The sequence below is a fragment of the Suncus etruscus genome, chromosome 9 (genome assembly GCF_024139225.1).
Source record: "Suncus etruscus isolate mSunEtr1 chromosome 9, mSunEtr1.pri.cur, whole genome shotgun sequence".
NCBI lineage: Eukaryota > Metazoa > Chordata > Mammalia > Eulipotyphla > Soricidae > Suncus > Suncus etruscus.
Window position 1 is genome coordinate 14,664,582 of NC_064856.1, and position 16,670 is coordinate 14,681,251.

The window sequence follows — 16,670 nt, forward strand, 5'->3', positions numbered from 1 at the left end:
TAAATGTAGATATGGAGAAATAATCACTGAGCTTGGACACGTGTTGCCATGCATAGTTACAGGGATTTTTTTTTCCTTGTGATGAAAGCTTCCAAGACTTCTTTCAGCATCTTTCTATAACACACAGAAGTCCTGTGAGCTGGAGCTGCAACAGCAACAACAGCAGCTCTACAACCTGGTTATCTTTTGGTTGCTGAGGGCCCTGACTCAGGGCCTCACTCAAGGCTCACATAGGCAATGCCTATGCTGGAGTGCTGAGCTCCACCCTGGTCCTGGTTTACTCATTTCATTACTGGGCTTCTGGGATTTTGTACCCCTCATTCAATTATGCTGCCCTCCCCACCTCTTCTTGCTGTCTTAATCTGTGAACTGGCTGTCCTGTTGTATTATTTTAGATCACAGCACATTTGTCTTTCTCTGCCTCTCATTTCACTTAACATCATGCCCTTGAGCCCTGTTCTTCTCCCAAAGGGGTCTTGCTGTGAGTAATGTTTCATTGTGGACAGTGGCAGGTCATTTCCCCCATGGGGTTGTGTGTTCTGAGAACAGTATCCTCAGCTGGCTTCACCCTTATGTGACCTTCACAGAGGTCAAGGACACACAGGATGACCTAGTTCCCAAACAGCCAGGCTCTGGCTCTGGGACACAGTTTGTCCCTGGCTAATTCTTGCAGAGTGAGGCTTGACTGTGAACTGCTGCTCAACTTCCAGTGGACACTTCGGGGGTTTCCAGACCTTGTCTCTTGCTGAGAATGCTGCAATAAATAAGGGGCTGCAGACTGAATGATTATTTTCCTTCCCTTGGAGAAATACCCAGATGTGAAATAGCACCTCTGGTGTGATTTTCTTAGATTTTGATGTGGATGGCAAAACAGTAAGCATATCATTCAGTGATTGGCAATATGTTGTCTGTGCGAACAAACACAGTTGCCAAGCTTGCCTAAGCTTTTGAGAACAATTTGTTTATTTAACCAACACCTAAATCACTTCATAGTACACAGTGGAGCCTGGAGCACAGCTTGTTTGATTTGGGCCCTTAAGCAGATCTTAGTGTTGGCCTCAGTGCAGGCACAGGAGTTCAAGGAAGGTATCAGAGAGACCAGGGTCAAACAGGACTGATACAATGGCTAGAAGCAGCCCGGAATCTTGAAACCATCACCCTCCTGACCCCAGTCAGCTGTGCGGCCCACTGATGTGAGCTCGGGGTTCCGATTTGGTGGAGTCCTCCTCTGCACTTCCCTCACAGGGCCTGGTGGAACCTTTTGCCTTTTCTAGCAGGATTAGCCTCCCTACCTGTCACCCACCGCTGGCCCTTAGAATCAGTCCAACATTGTTCCAGCCAAACCAGCCGCTGCTGAAAAATCCACTAGGGGGCGCTGTGGCCCCATCCCAGCCTCTATTTGTTCTGCAGATGATTCCCTGCGGCTCTGATCATGCCCACCCTTTCCCTCCTCTGCCACCAGGGAGGAGGGGGTTTCCAGGCTGTTCACCTACTGGGACCCTCATCCCTCCTCTGCAAGGGCAGTGGCCCGTGGGAAACTGCAGTCAGATGGAGCAACTTTAGGCAAGCTTCCCTTAGGCTTTTCCTCTGTCTCCTCTGCTTCCCAAGTCCTCAGGGTCCAGGAGGGTGGGCTCTGTTTAGTGGGGTGTCAGATCCTCTCTTCACCCACATAGCACCAGAGAATTTCAGACACACAGTTATTTATTTCTTGCTTACCAACATTTCAGGCAGGAAACACCAGACATATTATGGTCTATTGGAGAGGAGTGGGAATGAAAGGGAACTGGTTCTACTCTGTGGGATGGAGGCCAGGGTGGATGTGACACTCACCATCTTCTTAGCAGAAGTGATAAAACGCTAACACACTTTGGGGGCGTGACTGCATTGTCTCCAGCGATGATGGATGGCAAAGCCCTGGGCTGGGGGCCTGCACACTCAGCCTGACTCCATTGACCTGGCTGGCACCTGGCTTGAAGAATATAAAAATGCAGCACAGAACCTGGGACTGTGAACCAATGTCTGGCTGCCTTTATTCTCCCCAGACCCAGTGCTCTGCTAGGGAATTGGGTTCTGCTAGTCCCGGTGTTTGTTTGTTTTTTGGGCCACACCTGGCACTACACTCTGTAATCACTTCTGGCAATGCCTGGGGAACTGTCTGGGATACCAGGAATCAAACCCTGGTTGGCCATTTGCAAGGCAAGCTCTCTACCCATGGTACTGTCAGTCCAAACTAAAGCCCCTGTTTGTTTGGTTTAAAATTTATTTTTATTTTTTTTTGGGGGGGGTCACACCCAGCGATGCTCAGGAGTTACTCCTGACTCTGAGCTCAGAAATTGCCCTGGCAGGCTCGGGGTACTATATGGGATGCTGGGATTTGAACCACCATCCATCCTGGGTTGGCTGTGCACAAGGCAAATGCCCTACCGCTGTACTATCTCTCCAGCCCCCCATATCCCCTGTTTTTACAGAGAGCACATAGACCCCAGAGAGACTCAGATATCCTCACAAGGCTTCAGTCCTGGAAGGCAGCAGGGCCAGAATTTGAACATCTCCAGATCTGTCCAGCCTGCCCAGACCCTTCTAAGGGATGGGCGGCTCATTTTAAATTCTGCTATGTCCTCTGGTTCTCCCCCCAGTTTACCCCCAGTGTCCTGCAGGTTGATGCTGAGGCCCAGAGAGGTTTAGGAATCTGCCCAAGCTCAGACAGCATGTTAGTCACTGAGACACCAAGGCACAGAGAGGCAGGCTCTGTGAGGCGGGAGTGTTGAAGTCTTCTCTCACTTGCCTCTGTTTCCCAGGAGTCAGGTGGCAGAAGCTGCTGCCCTGTACAAGCTCATGGAGGAGCAGCTGCATATCCTGGTCACTTCGTCCAACCAGGTCCTGGGGCGGCTGGAGCTCCGCGTGCGTCTTGGCCACCTGCAGGCTGCCATCCATCAGGTGAGGAGGGGCAGAGGGCCTCCTGCTCTGGTGCTATGCTGGTGTAAGGTTGTCAGGCTGGACCAGGCATCCCTGGGTCCCAGCACACAGATGCACACACATACTCACATGTACATGTACACACATGTAATTTTTAATAATTTTTATTGAGACCAATTGAGACCATCTTTCACAGTTTTAACACATGCATTTTTTTTTTTTATTGTTTTGGGGCCATGCCTTGTGGCGCTCAGGGGTTACTCTTGGCTATGTGCTCAGAAATTGCTCCTGACTTATGGAGCAGATGGGATGCTGGGAATTGAACCAAGGTTTGTTCTTGATCAGACGCATGCAAGGCAAACGCCCTACCACTGAGCTATCACTTCGGCCCCTAACACTTGCATTTTTTGTTTAGTTAGTTTTTTGAGTTTTTTGTTTGTATGTTTTTGGGTCACACCCAACAGGACTCAGGGGTTACTCCTGACTCTATCCTCAGAAATCACCCCTGGCAGGCACGGGGGACTATATGGGATGCCAGGATTCAAACCACCGTCCTTTTGCATGCAAGGCAAACACACTACCTCCATGCTATCTCTCTGGCCCAACACTTGTGTTTTTTGTTTGTTTGTTTGTTTGTTTGTTTGTTTTGGTTTTTGAGTGATACCCGGCTCTGCTCAGGGGTTACTCCTGACTCTGCGCTCAGAAATCACCCCTGGCAGGCACAGGGGACTAGATGGGATGCCAGGATTTGAACCACCGTCCTTCTGCATGCAAGGTAAACACCCTACCTCCATGCTATCTCTCCAACCCAACACTTGCATTTTTAATGTGTACCCACAGTTCTGCCCATGCACAAAAATAAACAGAAAAGCACATATATTCTTTTCTTATTTTTTAAATTATCTTTATTTAAACACCGTGATTACAAATATGATTATAGTTGTATGATTACAGTTATGTAAAGAACACCCCCCTTCACCAGTGCAACATTCCCACCACCAATTTCCCACATCTCCCTCCTCCCCATCCCACCCACACCAATACTTGAGACAGGCTTTCTACTTCCCTCATTCATTCACATTATTATGATAGTTTTCAGTGTACTTATTTCTCTAACTGCACTCATCACTCTATGTGCTGAGCTTCATGTCATGAGCTGCACCTACCAGCCCTCATCTCTCTTGTCTCTGAGATACTGTTAAAAATGTCTTTCATTTTTCTTAAAACCCATAGATGAGTGAAACCATTCTGTGTTTTTCTCTCTCCCTCTGACTTACTTCACTCAGCATAATAGATTTCATGTACATCCATGTATGGGAAAATTTCATGACTTCATCTCTCCTGACAGCTGCATAGTATTCCATTGTGCATATGTACCACAGTTTCTTTAGCCACTCATCTGTTGAAGGGCATCTTGGTTGTTTCCAGAGTCTGGCTATTGTAAATAGCGCTGCAATGAATATAGGTGTGAGGAAGGGATTTTTGTATTGTATTTTTGTGCTCCTTGGGTATATTCCTAGAAGTGGTATAGCTGAATCGTATGGGAGCTCAATTTCCAGTTTGTGAAGGAAACTCCATATCGCTTTCCATAAAGGTTGTACTAGATGGCATTCCCACCAGCAGTGAAAAAAGGTTGCTTTCTCTCCACATCCCCGCCAGCACTGCTTGTTTTCCTCCTTTGTGATGTGTGCCAATCTCAATGGCGTGAGGTGGTACCTCATAGTAGTTTTGATTTGCATCTCCCTGACAATTAGTGATGTTGAGCATCTTTTCATGTGCCTTTTGGCCATTTGCCTTTCTTCTTTCACAAAGTGTCTGTTCATTTCTTCTCCCCATTTTTTGATGGGGTTAGATGTTTTTTTCTTGTATAGTTCTGTCAGTACCTTGTATATTTTGAATATTAGTCCTTTATCTGATGAGTATTGGGTGAATAATTTCTCCCACTCAGTGGGTGGCTTTTGTTTTCTGGGCACTATCTCCTTTGAGATGCAGAAGCTTCTCAGCTTAATATAGTCCCATCTGTTTATCTCTTCTTCCATTGTTTGGAGAGTGCTGTTTCCTCCTTAAAGATGCCTTTAGTCTCAATGTCATAGAGTGTTTTACTTACATGTTGTACTATATACCTTATAGTTTTAGATATGATATCAAAGTATTTAATCCATTTGGATTTTACCTTCATACATGGTGTTAGCTGGAGATCTGAGTTCGCTTTTTTGCAAGTGGCTAACCAGTTGTGGCAACACCACTTGTGGAATAGGCTTTCCTTGCTCCATTTAGGATTTCTTGCTCCTTTATCAAAAACTAGGTGGTTATATGTCTGAGGAACATTCTCTGAGTACTCAAGCCTATTCCACTGATCTGAGGGTCTGTCTTTATTCCAATACCATACTGTTTTTATAACTATTGCTTTGTAATACAGCTTAAAATTGGGGAAAGTAATGCCTCCCATATTCCTTTTCCCAAGGAGTGCTTTAGCTATTTGAGGGTGTTTATTGTTCCAAATGAATTTTAGAAGTGTTTGATCCACTTCTTTGAAGAATGCCATGGTATCTTTAGAGGAATTGCATTAAATCTGTACAACGCTTTTTGGAAGTATTGCCATTTTAATGATGTTGATCCTGCCGATCCATGAGCAGGGTATGTGTTTCCATTTCCGTGTGTCCTCTCTTATTTATTGGAGCAGTGTTTTATAGTTTTCTTTGTATAGACCCTTCACATCTTTAGTCAGGTTGACTCCAAGATATTTGAGTTTGTGTGGCACTAATGTGAATGGGATTGTTCTCTTAATGTCCATTTCTTCCCTGTCATTATTAGTGTATAAAAAGGCCATTGATTTTTGTGTGTTAATTTTGTACCCTGCCACTTTGCTATATAAATCTATTATTTCTAGAAGCTTTTTGTTAGAGTCTTTAGGGTTTTCTCAGTAGAGTATCATGTCATCTGCAAACAGTGAGAACTTGACTTCTTCCTTTCCTATCTGGATTCCCTTGATATCTTTTTCTTGCCTAATCACTATAGCAAGTACTTCCAGTACTATGTTGAATAGGAGTGGTGAGAGAGGACAGCCTTGTCTTGTACCAGAATTTAGAGGGAAGGCTTTTAGTTTTTCTCCATTGAGGATAATATTTGCCATTGGCTTGTGGTAGATGGCCTTAACTATATTAAGAAAGGCTCCTTTTATTCCTATTGCTGAGAGTTTTCATCAAGAATGGGTGTTGAACCTTATCAAATGCTTTTTCTGCGTCTATTGATATGACCATGTGATTTTTATTTTTCTTGTTGTTGATGTTGTGTATTAGGTTGATAGATTTATGGATGTTAAACCATCCTTGCATTCCTGGGATGAAACCTACTTGCTAATAGTGAATGATCTTCTTGATGAGGCATTGGATCCTGTTTGCCAGGATTTTGTTGAGGATCCTTGCATCTGTGTTCATCAGGGATATGGGTCTGTAATTTTCTTTTTTGGTAGCATCTCTATATCTGGTTTTGGTATTAAGGTGATGTTGGCTTCATAAAAGCTATTTGGAAGTGTTCCTGTTTTTTCAATTTTATAAAAGAGCCTGGCCAGGATTGGCAGTAGTTCCTCTTGAAAGGTTTGAAAGAATTTATTCATGAATCCATCAGGGCCTGGGCTTTTGTTTTTGGGCAAATTTTTTTTATTACAGATTTAATTTCTTCAATAGTGATAGGGGTGTTTAGATATGCTACATCTTCTTTATTCAACCGTGGAAGGTTATATGAGTTCAGAAATTTATCCATTTTGTCCAGGTTCTCATATTTAGTGGCATAGAGTTTCTCAAAGTATTCTCTGAATATCCTTTGAATCTCTGCAGTATCTGTAGTGATCTCCCCCTTTTCATTTCTAATACGCATTATCAAGTTTCTCTCTCTCTTTTGCTTTCTGAGTTTTGCCAATGGTCTATCAATCTTGTTTATTTTTTTCAAAGAACCAACTTCTGCTTTCGTTGATCTTTTGGATTGTTTTTTGAGTTTCCATTTCATTGATTTCTGCTCTCAGCTTTGTTATTTCCTTCTGTCTCCCTATTTTAGGTTCCTTTTGTTGATCATTTTCTAATTCTATAAGCTGCATCATTAAGCTATTCATGTATGCTCCTTCCTTCCTGATGTGTGCTTGCAAAGCTATAAATTTTCCTCTCAATACTGCCTTTTCTGTGTCCTATAGGTTCTGATAGTTTGTGTTTTCATTGTCGTTTGTTTCCAGGAAATTTTTTGATTTCTTCTTGGATTTCATCTCGGACCCACTGGTTGTTCAGTAGTAGACTGTTTAATTTCCAGGTGTTAAATTTTTTCTTCTGTGTCACTTTGTAGTTCACATCTAACTTCAGAGTCTTGTGGTCAGCAAAGGTAGCCTGCAAAATTTCTATCTTCTTGATTTTATGGAGGTATGTTTTATGTGCCAGCATGTGGCCTATCCTGGAAAAGAATGTGTATCCAGGTTTGTGAGGATGGAGTGTCCTCTATATATATATATATATATATATATATATATATATATATATATATATATATATATATATAGAAAGAGGCCTAGTATATATATATATATATACTAGGCCTCTTTCTTCCATTTCTCTTTTTAGGTCTAGTATATTTTTGTTGGGTTTCAATTTGGTTGACCTATCAAGTGTTGACAAGCCCATGTTGAGGTCTCCCACAATTATTGTGTTATTATTGATATCCTTTTTCAAATTTGTCAACAATTGTATTAAATACTTTGCCGGTCCCTCATTAGGTGTATATGTTTAGGAGAGTGCTTTCTTCCTGCTGTACATATCCCTTGATTAGTACATAATGTCCATCTTTGTCCCTTACAACTTTTCTGAGTATAAAGTTTGTGTCATCTGATATTAGTATGGCCACCCCTGCTTTTTTAAGGGTGTTGTTTGCTTGGATGATTTTCCTCCAGCCTTTGATTTTGAGTCTATGTTTATTCAGACTATTCAGGTGAAGCACATATATTCTTAAAGTATGTCCATGGTCTTCTCTACACACACCTATGTGCATACACACACACACACATTCATTTTGGAGGGAAGGGCTTTGGCATTGCTCAAGACTTACTCATGGCTCTGTGTTCAGGGGACCAAATGGGGTACTGAAGATAGAACATGGGTCAGCCACATACAAGGCTCTAGCCAAGCATACATTGTTACACACATTCTCAATGTAGACCCATCTTTCTACATACATTCGTTTAGTCTGTTAGTTTGTTTGTTTCTTTGGGGGTTATACCCAGTAGCAGTTAGGGGTCACTACTATCTTTGTGCGTGGAAATTACTCCTGGCTGGCTCTGGAAACCATATGAGATACCAGGGGTCAAACTCAGGTTGGCCATGTGCAAGGCAAACACCCTCTCCACTGTATGATCACTCTAACCTCCACTTTCTATGTGCCCACATCCCCCGCCTCAGACAGAGCACTGGGGTTGCTTTAAGTCACTGCCAGGGCCAGAGCCTGGCATATAGGGTGGCTTAGTGCCCTAATCCCTTCCAAGTAATCAGAATGAGGTACCAGGGTATCCCCCACAAACAGAGAAGAAAGTGGGGGCTACAGGATAGGAGTCACTACAAGGGGCTGGACACCTGAGTGTGAGTGTAGAACCCTCCCCAGCACCATTTGACCTGACTGCCAGGGCCTTCCCCCTTAGCTGTCCTGAAAGACTGCCTCTCAGCCCTGTCTCCTTCCATGTTGCCCTCGCCAGTCAGTGCTCCCCATTTCCTCATCTGCTAAGTGGGGGAGAGCCCCATTGGGCATTATGAGGTACAGGTCAATAAGTCATTTCCTGAGGACACACTGGAAAAAGGGACTGGGCATTCAGGGTCCAGAGCTTTTTCCAAGCCTCTGACCCATACTGATTCCTTATATTCACCTCCCTTTGCCTCTGAATAAGCTGATGCCCACAGGGCAAGTGACTTGCCCAGTGGATGGTGGTGTCTGTAGCAGGTCCAGCCCTGTTTTCCATCCTGTTTGCTTGCCCCAGGGACATGGAACCTAGGCTTCTGAGTCTGCTACTTGTATGGTTGGGGGGGGGGTGTGGCGGGCAGCACTGAACCACGGGGATAACTTGCATTTCATCTAGGCCCTGAGAGTCTGAGGTACAGCACCTATTATGGGTGTTGCAGCTAGACACACCTATGGGGTGTCTTCTTCCTTTTGCATTTTGTTTGTTTGTTTGCTTTTGTGTCACAACTGGGGATGCTCAGGAGTTACTCTTGGCTCTGTGCTCAGAAATCATTCCTGGCAGGCAAAGGGGACCATGTGGGATGCTGAGATTCAAACCACCATCCGTCCTGGATTGGTTGCAGCAAGGCAAACACCTTACTGCTGTGCTATCTCGCTATCTCTTTGGCCCCCTTTTTGCATTCTTGATGAGGTTTTTTTGTTTTGGTTTGGTTTTGGTTTTTGGGTCACACCCGGCAGTGCTCAGGGGTTACTCCTGGCTCTATGCTCAGAAATCGCTCCTGGCAGGCTCAGGGGACCATATAGGATGCCAGGATTTGAACCACCAACCTTCTGCATGCAAGGCAAATGCTTTACCTCCATGCTATCTCTCCGGCCCCTTGATGAGGTTCTTCTCCTTCCCAGGTCCCTTCTATGTCCCAGAATTGGGACGGATTTAAGCCAGGGCATTGGGCATGAGCCAGGCACTGGCTGAATGCAGACAGGAAGATCTCAGCAACCCCCAGGAAGTCGAGGTGCTGGTCAAGAGATGTAGCCCCCCCCCCAACCCCAGAGTCCAAACTTGCCTTTTCTCCTCAGGTCAGCCACTGGATGGAGCGGGAAGGGAATGAACACCTGCAGGCGCTGAGCCCAGGGCACAGAAGCCTGGAGGAAGTGGAGAGAGCTAAGGCAGAGTTCGAGGACTTCTTCCTGCTGGCTGCGGTGCGTCTAAACAAAAGCTGCAGATGAAGCCTCAGGGAGGGTGGGAGAGGGTGGACCAGAATGGGAAGGGGCATTGCTGGGTGAAGGCAATGAGTGGGGGAGGGAAAACCAGTTTCCAGAGGGAGAAGACTTTGAAATGACCCAGCTTAGATACTATCTTTTCCAGGAGTCCTTCCCTAAATGGACCATCTCAGAGTTTCCTAGATCACAATTTCCATGAGCCTCTAAAAGGACCCTCAGGTGTCAGAGCGGTGGCGCAAGTGGTAGGGCATTTGCCTTGCACAAAGCTGACCTAGGATGGGCCTTGGTTCCATCCCCTGGTGCCCCATATGGTTCCCCAAGCCAGGAACGATTTCTGAGCACATAGCCAGGAGTAACCCCTGAATGTCACCAGGTGTGGCCCAAAAACCAAAATAAAAATAAAAAAATAAAATTAAAGGACCCTCAGTAGGAATCTACTACCTTGAAAGGGTAGTAGGTTTGCTTCAATTCAGACTTTTAGTTTTGCTTTTAGATTTTGGGGTCACACCCAAAGGAGCTCAGGTGGATTTTTGCTTTGTCCTCAGGGATTGACCTCTGTGGCTTTTGGGGGAGCCTTTGGTGCCGGGAAGAAACCTGGGGCTCCTGGATGCTGTCTGCACTCAGCTGATTCCATCATTTCCTGGTGTCACTCTAGAAGGCCAGCTTGAGAACAGGGGCTAGGAACTTTAGACACTTTAGACATGTGGCCCTCTCATGCCAGGAGTGCCTCTGATCAGCGTCTATTTTTAGACCCATCTGGAAACAGATGGAAAGGGACCAATGTGGGCACCCAAGGAGGACCTCTGCCTGCCAGGAAAGTTTTCAGAGGGGGGCCCCACTTGAGCAGAGTTCAACTCACAAAGGGAACAGTCTGTGCAGGGTCCCCAAGCACTAAAGCAGAAACCAAGGCTCAGAGCACACACACCAGCAGCAGGAACCTCTGCTAAGGAGGGCCTGAATACATACCCTATCTCCTTGCTCAGGCCCAGTACTGCCGAGGCCTGGAGCTGTCCAAGGAGGCAGCCCAGCTGGGTGCGGCGGCCCGAGAAGCTGAGGAGATGGGCACTGAGGAGCTACCGGAGCTGGCTGCCTTGACCTCCATGCAGAGCAGCTTCCAGGCCAAGTTGACTCACTTCTACATGGCAGCTGAGCGGCAGCGCACAGACCTGGACACACTGCTGTGTTTGCATCAATTCTGCAAGAAGGTGAGGGGTGCCTGGACTGGGCAGCAAAACACCGACCAAGGCTCTGGCAGAAAGCTTTGCCCACATCTTCCAGCTTACCAGTCTAGCCCAGAGGACCCTGGGTTTCCCCAGCTTTACCCATATGTATATATGTATATATATATATACATATATATATTATATTGATGTATAAGCAGCCTCTGTGTGCAGATGGCTTCCTGTGGCAGGCGGTCTCTATGAACAGGTAGTCTCCATGGACAGGGAGCCTTCTTTGGCAAGCGGTCTCCCATGAACAGGTGGTCTCATGGATTAGAGATCTCTGTGGACAGATCCTTGAGCAGGCAGCCTTTGTAGACAGGCGGCCTCCCAGTGCCAAGCAGCAGTTCTCAGCAGACCTCCCCAGTGCCTGCTGCTTTCACTCAGGATGAGGCAGGAAGTCCACGAAAGTCTGGAATTGAGCAAAGCATGATCTTCCCCGACTGTGGGGAGAGGCTCAGTGCTGACTCAGGAGCCTGACTCAGAGAGGGGCTGTCATTTGGCACTTAGTGGAGACCAAGCAGGTGTGTCAGCTCTGCCCAAACCTCCACTGTGCCCTGTACAGTGCTGGAGCACTGGGGAAGGAGAGATCATTCAATTGCAAGAAGGGCAGAGGGGCCAGAGAGATAGCAGTAGAGCATTTGCCTTGCATGCAGAAGGATGGTGGTTCGAATCCCAGAATCCCATATGGTCCCCCAAGCCTGCCAGGAGCGATTTCTTAGCGTAGAGCCAGAATCACCCCTGAGCACTGCCAGGTGTGACCCAAAAACAAAAAAATAAAAAAGAAGAAGAAGAAGGAGGAGGAGGAGGAAGAGGAGGAGGAGGAGGAGGGGAGGAGGAGGAGGAAGAAGAGAAGAAGAAGAAGAAGAAGAAGAAGAAGAAGAAGAAGAAGAAGAAGAAGAAGAAGAAGAAGAAGAAGAAGAAGAAGAAGAAGGAAGAAGGAAGAAGAAGAAGAAGAGAAGAAGAAGAAGAAGAAGAGAAGAAGAAGAAGAAGAAGAAGAAGAAGAAGAAGAAGAAGAAGAAGAAGAAGAAGAAGAAGAAGAAGAGGAGGAGGAGGAGGAGGAGGAGGAGCAGGGAGACTCAGAGGAAGCCAAAGTGTGCTCTGTGTGATTTGGGGCTTAGGGAGTGAGGAGGGGGCAGGCTGGAGACACACAGAACTTGTACCCATCATCTCTAGCACCCAGAGATGGCAGGCAGACTTGTCTAAGTCCTGGAGTAGACAAGGATCTTGACCAACTAGAGGGTTAGTGAACTAGAACTGAGCAGCACAGATGTGCCCTCATTTGTGCCCACTGCTCGACTTCTGAGGGCTAGGAGGGGACAGCAGCTGGTGCCTGAGGCCAGGTGGACTCAATGGTGGTGGGCAGGACTGGCAGAGCAGGGCTCAACCCCAGCCTCTCTCAGGACCTCAGTAGTTTAGGCAGGGAAACTGAGGCCCACCAAGACAATGGTCAGTCACTGAGCAGGATTTGACTTTAGAGACTGCCCTTCCCCAAATCAAACAGCTGCACCACTCATGGTGAGAAGACAGACTCCAAGGGTCAGGGACCCAGCAGGACAAGAGCTCACAGTACTGGCCAGGCCCCATACCCTCAGCTGCCCCCTCTTCACACCAAGACAGTATACAGGAAGTTCTTGGTCCAGGCTGCCAGCTGTGGGAACACAGCCTGCTCTGAGAACAGCCTGAAGGTCTATCACCTCCTGCCAAGGCGCAAGGCAGACAGGCCACCCTCTGTCTCCCATGGGCAGCCACAGGGAAAACGGGATGCCCAAAGCCAGCTGTCCCAGTTAAAAAGGGAGGTGGTGGCAGGGCTGGGACAGGGGCAGGGTCAAAGGCTGTATGGGATTTTGGAGCTCTGACCTTAGACTTGGCTTCATAAATAATAATGGGGGCATGATAATAATGATGATAGATCATGGTGATAGGCGTGTCTGCATAGCTCTCCTGGATATCAGGCCCTGTGTCAATGGTTGAGCTTATTGTTTATAGTCCCACCACTCCTATGAAGCAGGTACTGGGATCAATTGGGGGAGGTAATGAGGGCAATTCTGACACTACTGGGAGACTGCTCCTAACTCTGCTTTGTGCTTAGAGGCCATTCCTGACATTGCTCAGGAATAATCATCACAAAGAAACAGGTCAGATAACTCAATCAGGGTCACTCAGTCAGGAAGTGGCTGAGCTGAGAATCAAAATAGATCATCTGCCTCTATGACCAGCCTGCCTAGCATGAGAGAGTGGATCCCACTCTGAGGCCCTCTTGAACCTGGGTTTTGCTCCCACTGGAGATCTGTTAGTTCTGACTTTATCAGGAAGATAAAGGTGTCTTTCCCTCACTTACCTTCTGAGTTCCCCCAGGGAGACCAGACCATGGCTACTCTGTCCCTTCACAGGCTTCCAGTCACTCTTCCCCATGAGCTCTCAGCTCACATGGCCCTCCTGACCCCTCACCTGCCCTCCTGTCTCTGCCCTATTTGTATTGCTTTCTGCTGCTCCTGGTCCTCAAAGAAATGGTTGTGCTAGTCACTGGTTTATCCCCTGGAGAGAGACTGCTGGAGGTCGTTCAGTAGGTCTCATTGTCCTGTACCTGGAGCCTGGTGCAGGCCCTGAGTCCCAGAGAGAACTCAGACACCCCTAATTACCCCCCAGTGATTAGCCAGGTGAAGGACAGCAGGCTGGTGATGTAGGGAAGTAGTCTGTTCCAGAAGGGGTCAGCAAGTGGCAGCCCTGGCCTTCAACCTCACCTTGACCATACCTCACTCTTTTCCCTGGGCAAACCTATTTCCTCTGGGCCAGAGTTTCTTGTTGAGGGCCTCCTGTGCAGTGCTAACCATGATGGAAACTGCTATTGCCCAGAAAGGCAAGGGATAAAGTAAGTGCTCAGGGCAATACCAGGTTAAGGGAGTATGCAGTCCTTGCATATGCTTAACCCCTGTTGAGTCTGCACCCCTGCTATTAGTGTGCATCCCATCTCCATCTATTTCAGTCTGTGAGCTGAAGTCCCCCAGACAGGCCAGGCTGAGCTCATCCAGGAGCTGGAGTCCCAGACAGACGGACAGACACTACTGCCCAGGGCTGGGCTCATCCCCAGGCAGACGGCTGGAGCGGCAGCTTGGGCACTAAATAAGAATAAGACGATTGTGCCGCTAACGGAGATTTATGGAGCCCTTTCCCAGCCATGAGCTCCGTGTGCCTCGGCGAATATGAAGCCATTTATCTAAAGACAAGTTCCCCTAATCCATGGAAAGATGGTTTCCTCGGAGCAAATGGTTCTCCAATCCCCACAGCCTAACTGCTCGCTGTCGGCTTCTAAATTAATGGAGAGAAAGATTATGTTTTCCACGATCTGCAGGGAACGGCTTGGTGCCTCTGCTGCTAGCAGACATTTTATGGGTGAGGTGGGGGCAGGAAGGATCCTCCAGCGGGCCCGAGGCCAGGCTGCAGGGAGAGGGGCTGCAGCCTGTTGCCTATGGGACTAGCTGTGGCATTGCCAAGCCTCAGCCCTGCAGGGTCACTTGCTCCTCTGGGAGCTGCAAGGGGTGGGGGCTCGACGAGGGTGGGGCCACAGGGCAGGGCCGCAAGGAGGTGGAACTTCGAGGAGGGAGGTGGAGCAGAGTCCCTGCAGAGCTGAATTGGAATCCAGCACCAACCTGACTGCAGTGCCTCTGGGGCCAATGCTTTCCTTCTCTGTAAGATGGGCCCCAGGTCCAGTGCAGGATTATCAGAGGTACAGAACCCAGCAAACAGTTGATGCCCATCAGACATACCTGCGAGGGGCACAAACCAGGAGTTCACATTCCTTGTGATGGGCCAGCAGAGTGAGGTCTATTAGATGGTGACTACTACAGTGCCAGGGTGAAGTCACCTGGGGGTGGGGGTGTCTCCCCCAGAAGAGGAAGAGGTGATGAGCCCCCAGATCCCTTTGGCAGGTATTTCCGTCCTTCTGGCACTTCCTTTCCCAGCCCGGCCCTGTCCTCACAGACCTCTGCCCACTTTCTTGTCCTCTAGATAGCCTGGTTCCACATGGACTGTCAGGACCTGATGGCCCAGCTCCAGCTGGGCAGTGCCCAGAAGGTCAGCTCTGGGGATCGGAGGCGTCTCCACCGCTACCTGCAGCGCCTGATGGAGGAGTTTCCCGCTGAGAAACTGGCAGCTGTGGGGCTACAGGCAGCTTCGTTGAGCCAGGCAGACCTGGGCCGGGAACTGTGGGCCAAGGCGCAGCGGACGCACGAGGCTGTCCAGACCCTCCTGGACAAGGTTGTGGCCCACTGCTCTGGCCCTGCGGGGCCCCCAGGCCATCCAGCCCACCCTGAACTCAGAAGGCCAGTGGCTGGGAACCAGGGCTGGCGGGGCCTGCCCGTCCAGGATGCTCTGAGTAAGCAGCGTTCCTCCAAACCCTGCTGGCCTCCTCGGAGCCCCAGCGGGGAGCAGAGCAGAAATCTCCATGCAGGCCCTCTGCCCTGGGAAGCCGGCCAGTGGGCAGAGACAGAAGAGAGCCCTGAGCATGGCCTGGCCTCCCTCTTCTCTTGGCTGCGTCCACTCAGGCGGGGGCACGGCCCCATTCGGGGCAGCTCCTCCTCCTCCTCAGGGACAGACTCACAGACGTCTCTGGAGGACTCACCTCAGACCAGTCCTCCCGCATCTCTCTAGGTGGGAGTCCTCATGGTGGCACCAGTCCCAGGGGGCACCTGGAGTATGAATGACTGGAGAAGGAAGGGGGATACCTGGCCCATCCTGTCAGGACTCAGCCCTCCCTTCACCCCAAGATCACTCGGTTTGTTGGGCCTGCACAACCAGGAGAGAACCTGGACCCTGGGCTCCAGGAAAGTTCGGAAAACAACACACTTTTTGTTTTGTTTTGTTCTTATGGGCCACACCCGATGATGCTCAGGGGTTACTCCTGGCCATGCGTTCAGAAATCACTCCTGGCTCAGGGGACCATATGGGATGCTGGGGGTCGAACCCAGGTCCATCTTGGGTCAGCCTCATGCAAGGCAAATGCTCAACCACTGTGCTATCTCTTTTGCCCCCGGAAGACGACACTCTTTTAGGTTCAGGAGAGGATCCAGGAGATGGGCCCAGATGGGGTCTCAGGACAGGAAAAGCTGATGGGCTACACCCTCTCTGCTCTCCCAAAGTTCTTTTACCTCTTTTAAAGTTACAGGTAGGGAGGTTTGGCAGGGGGTGGTGGGTGGTGGGGTTCCAGGGACTGAGTCAGGTACTAGGGTACATGTTTAAGGTACACATTTAAACCCAGAGGCTGTGGCGGGAGAGTCTGGGAGGGATAAGAGAGTGTCATACAGTGGATTCAGCGGCACAGCCAATGAGTTGGATGTAGTAGCCCTGTCAGGGATGGGTTGCGGGGTTGGAGAATGTGAGGGGGCTGGGCTGGTCCACACTCCTGGCCCAGACTCTTCTAACCATGGGACAGAGGTTTCCAATTCCCAATTCAGGCAGGGGCTTATCCTCGGACATCAGAGGGCCCCCCCTCAATTTCCTGCCTCCCCCACCGGTCTCTCCTGAGGCACAGGCTTCTGTGAGTGCCAGTGCCACAGGGTCCAGCTGGTGGTGGGATGCATGTAACCACCTCTCCCAGAGGATGCCTT

At 48.7% G+C, this 16,670-nt stretch overlaps 1 protein-coding gene across 1 annotated transcript in view; it reads left to right on the forward strand.

Annotated features, from left to right (window-relative positions):
* Positions 1 to 15,714, forward strand: part of KIAA1755 (KIAA1755 ortholog) — a 35,651-nt gene extending 19,937 nt beyond the window's left edge. Inside the window, exons 11-14 of the mRNA XM_049780524.1 lie at positions 2,799 to 2,937; positions 9,700 to 9,822; positions 10,827 to 11,048; positions 15,073 to 15,714. Coding sequence (XP_049636481.1) covers positions 2,799 to 2,937; positions 9,700 to 9,822; positions 10,827 to 11,048; positions 15,073 to 15,714 — 1,126 coding nt within the window. The remainder of the gene's footprint in view (positions 1 to 2,798; positions 2,938 to 9,699; positions 9,823 to 10,826; positions 11,049 to 15,072) is intronic.
* Positions 15,715 to 16,670: the final 956 nt, after the last annotated feature.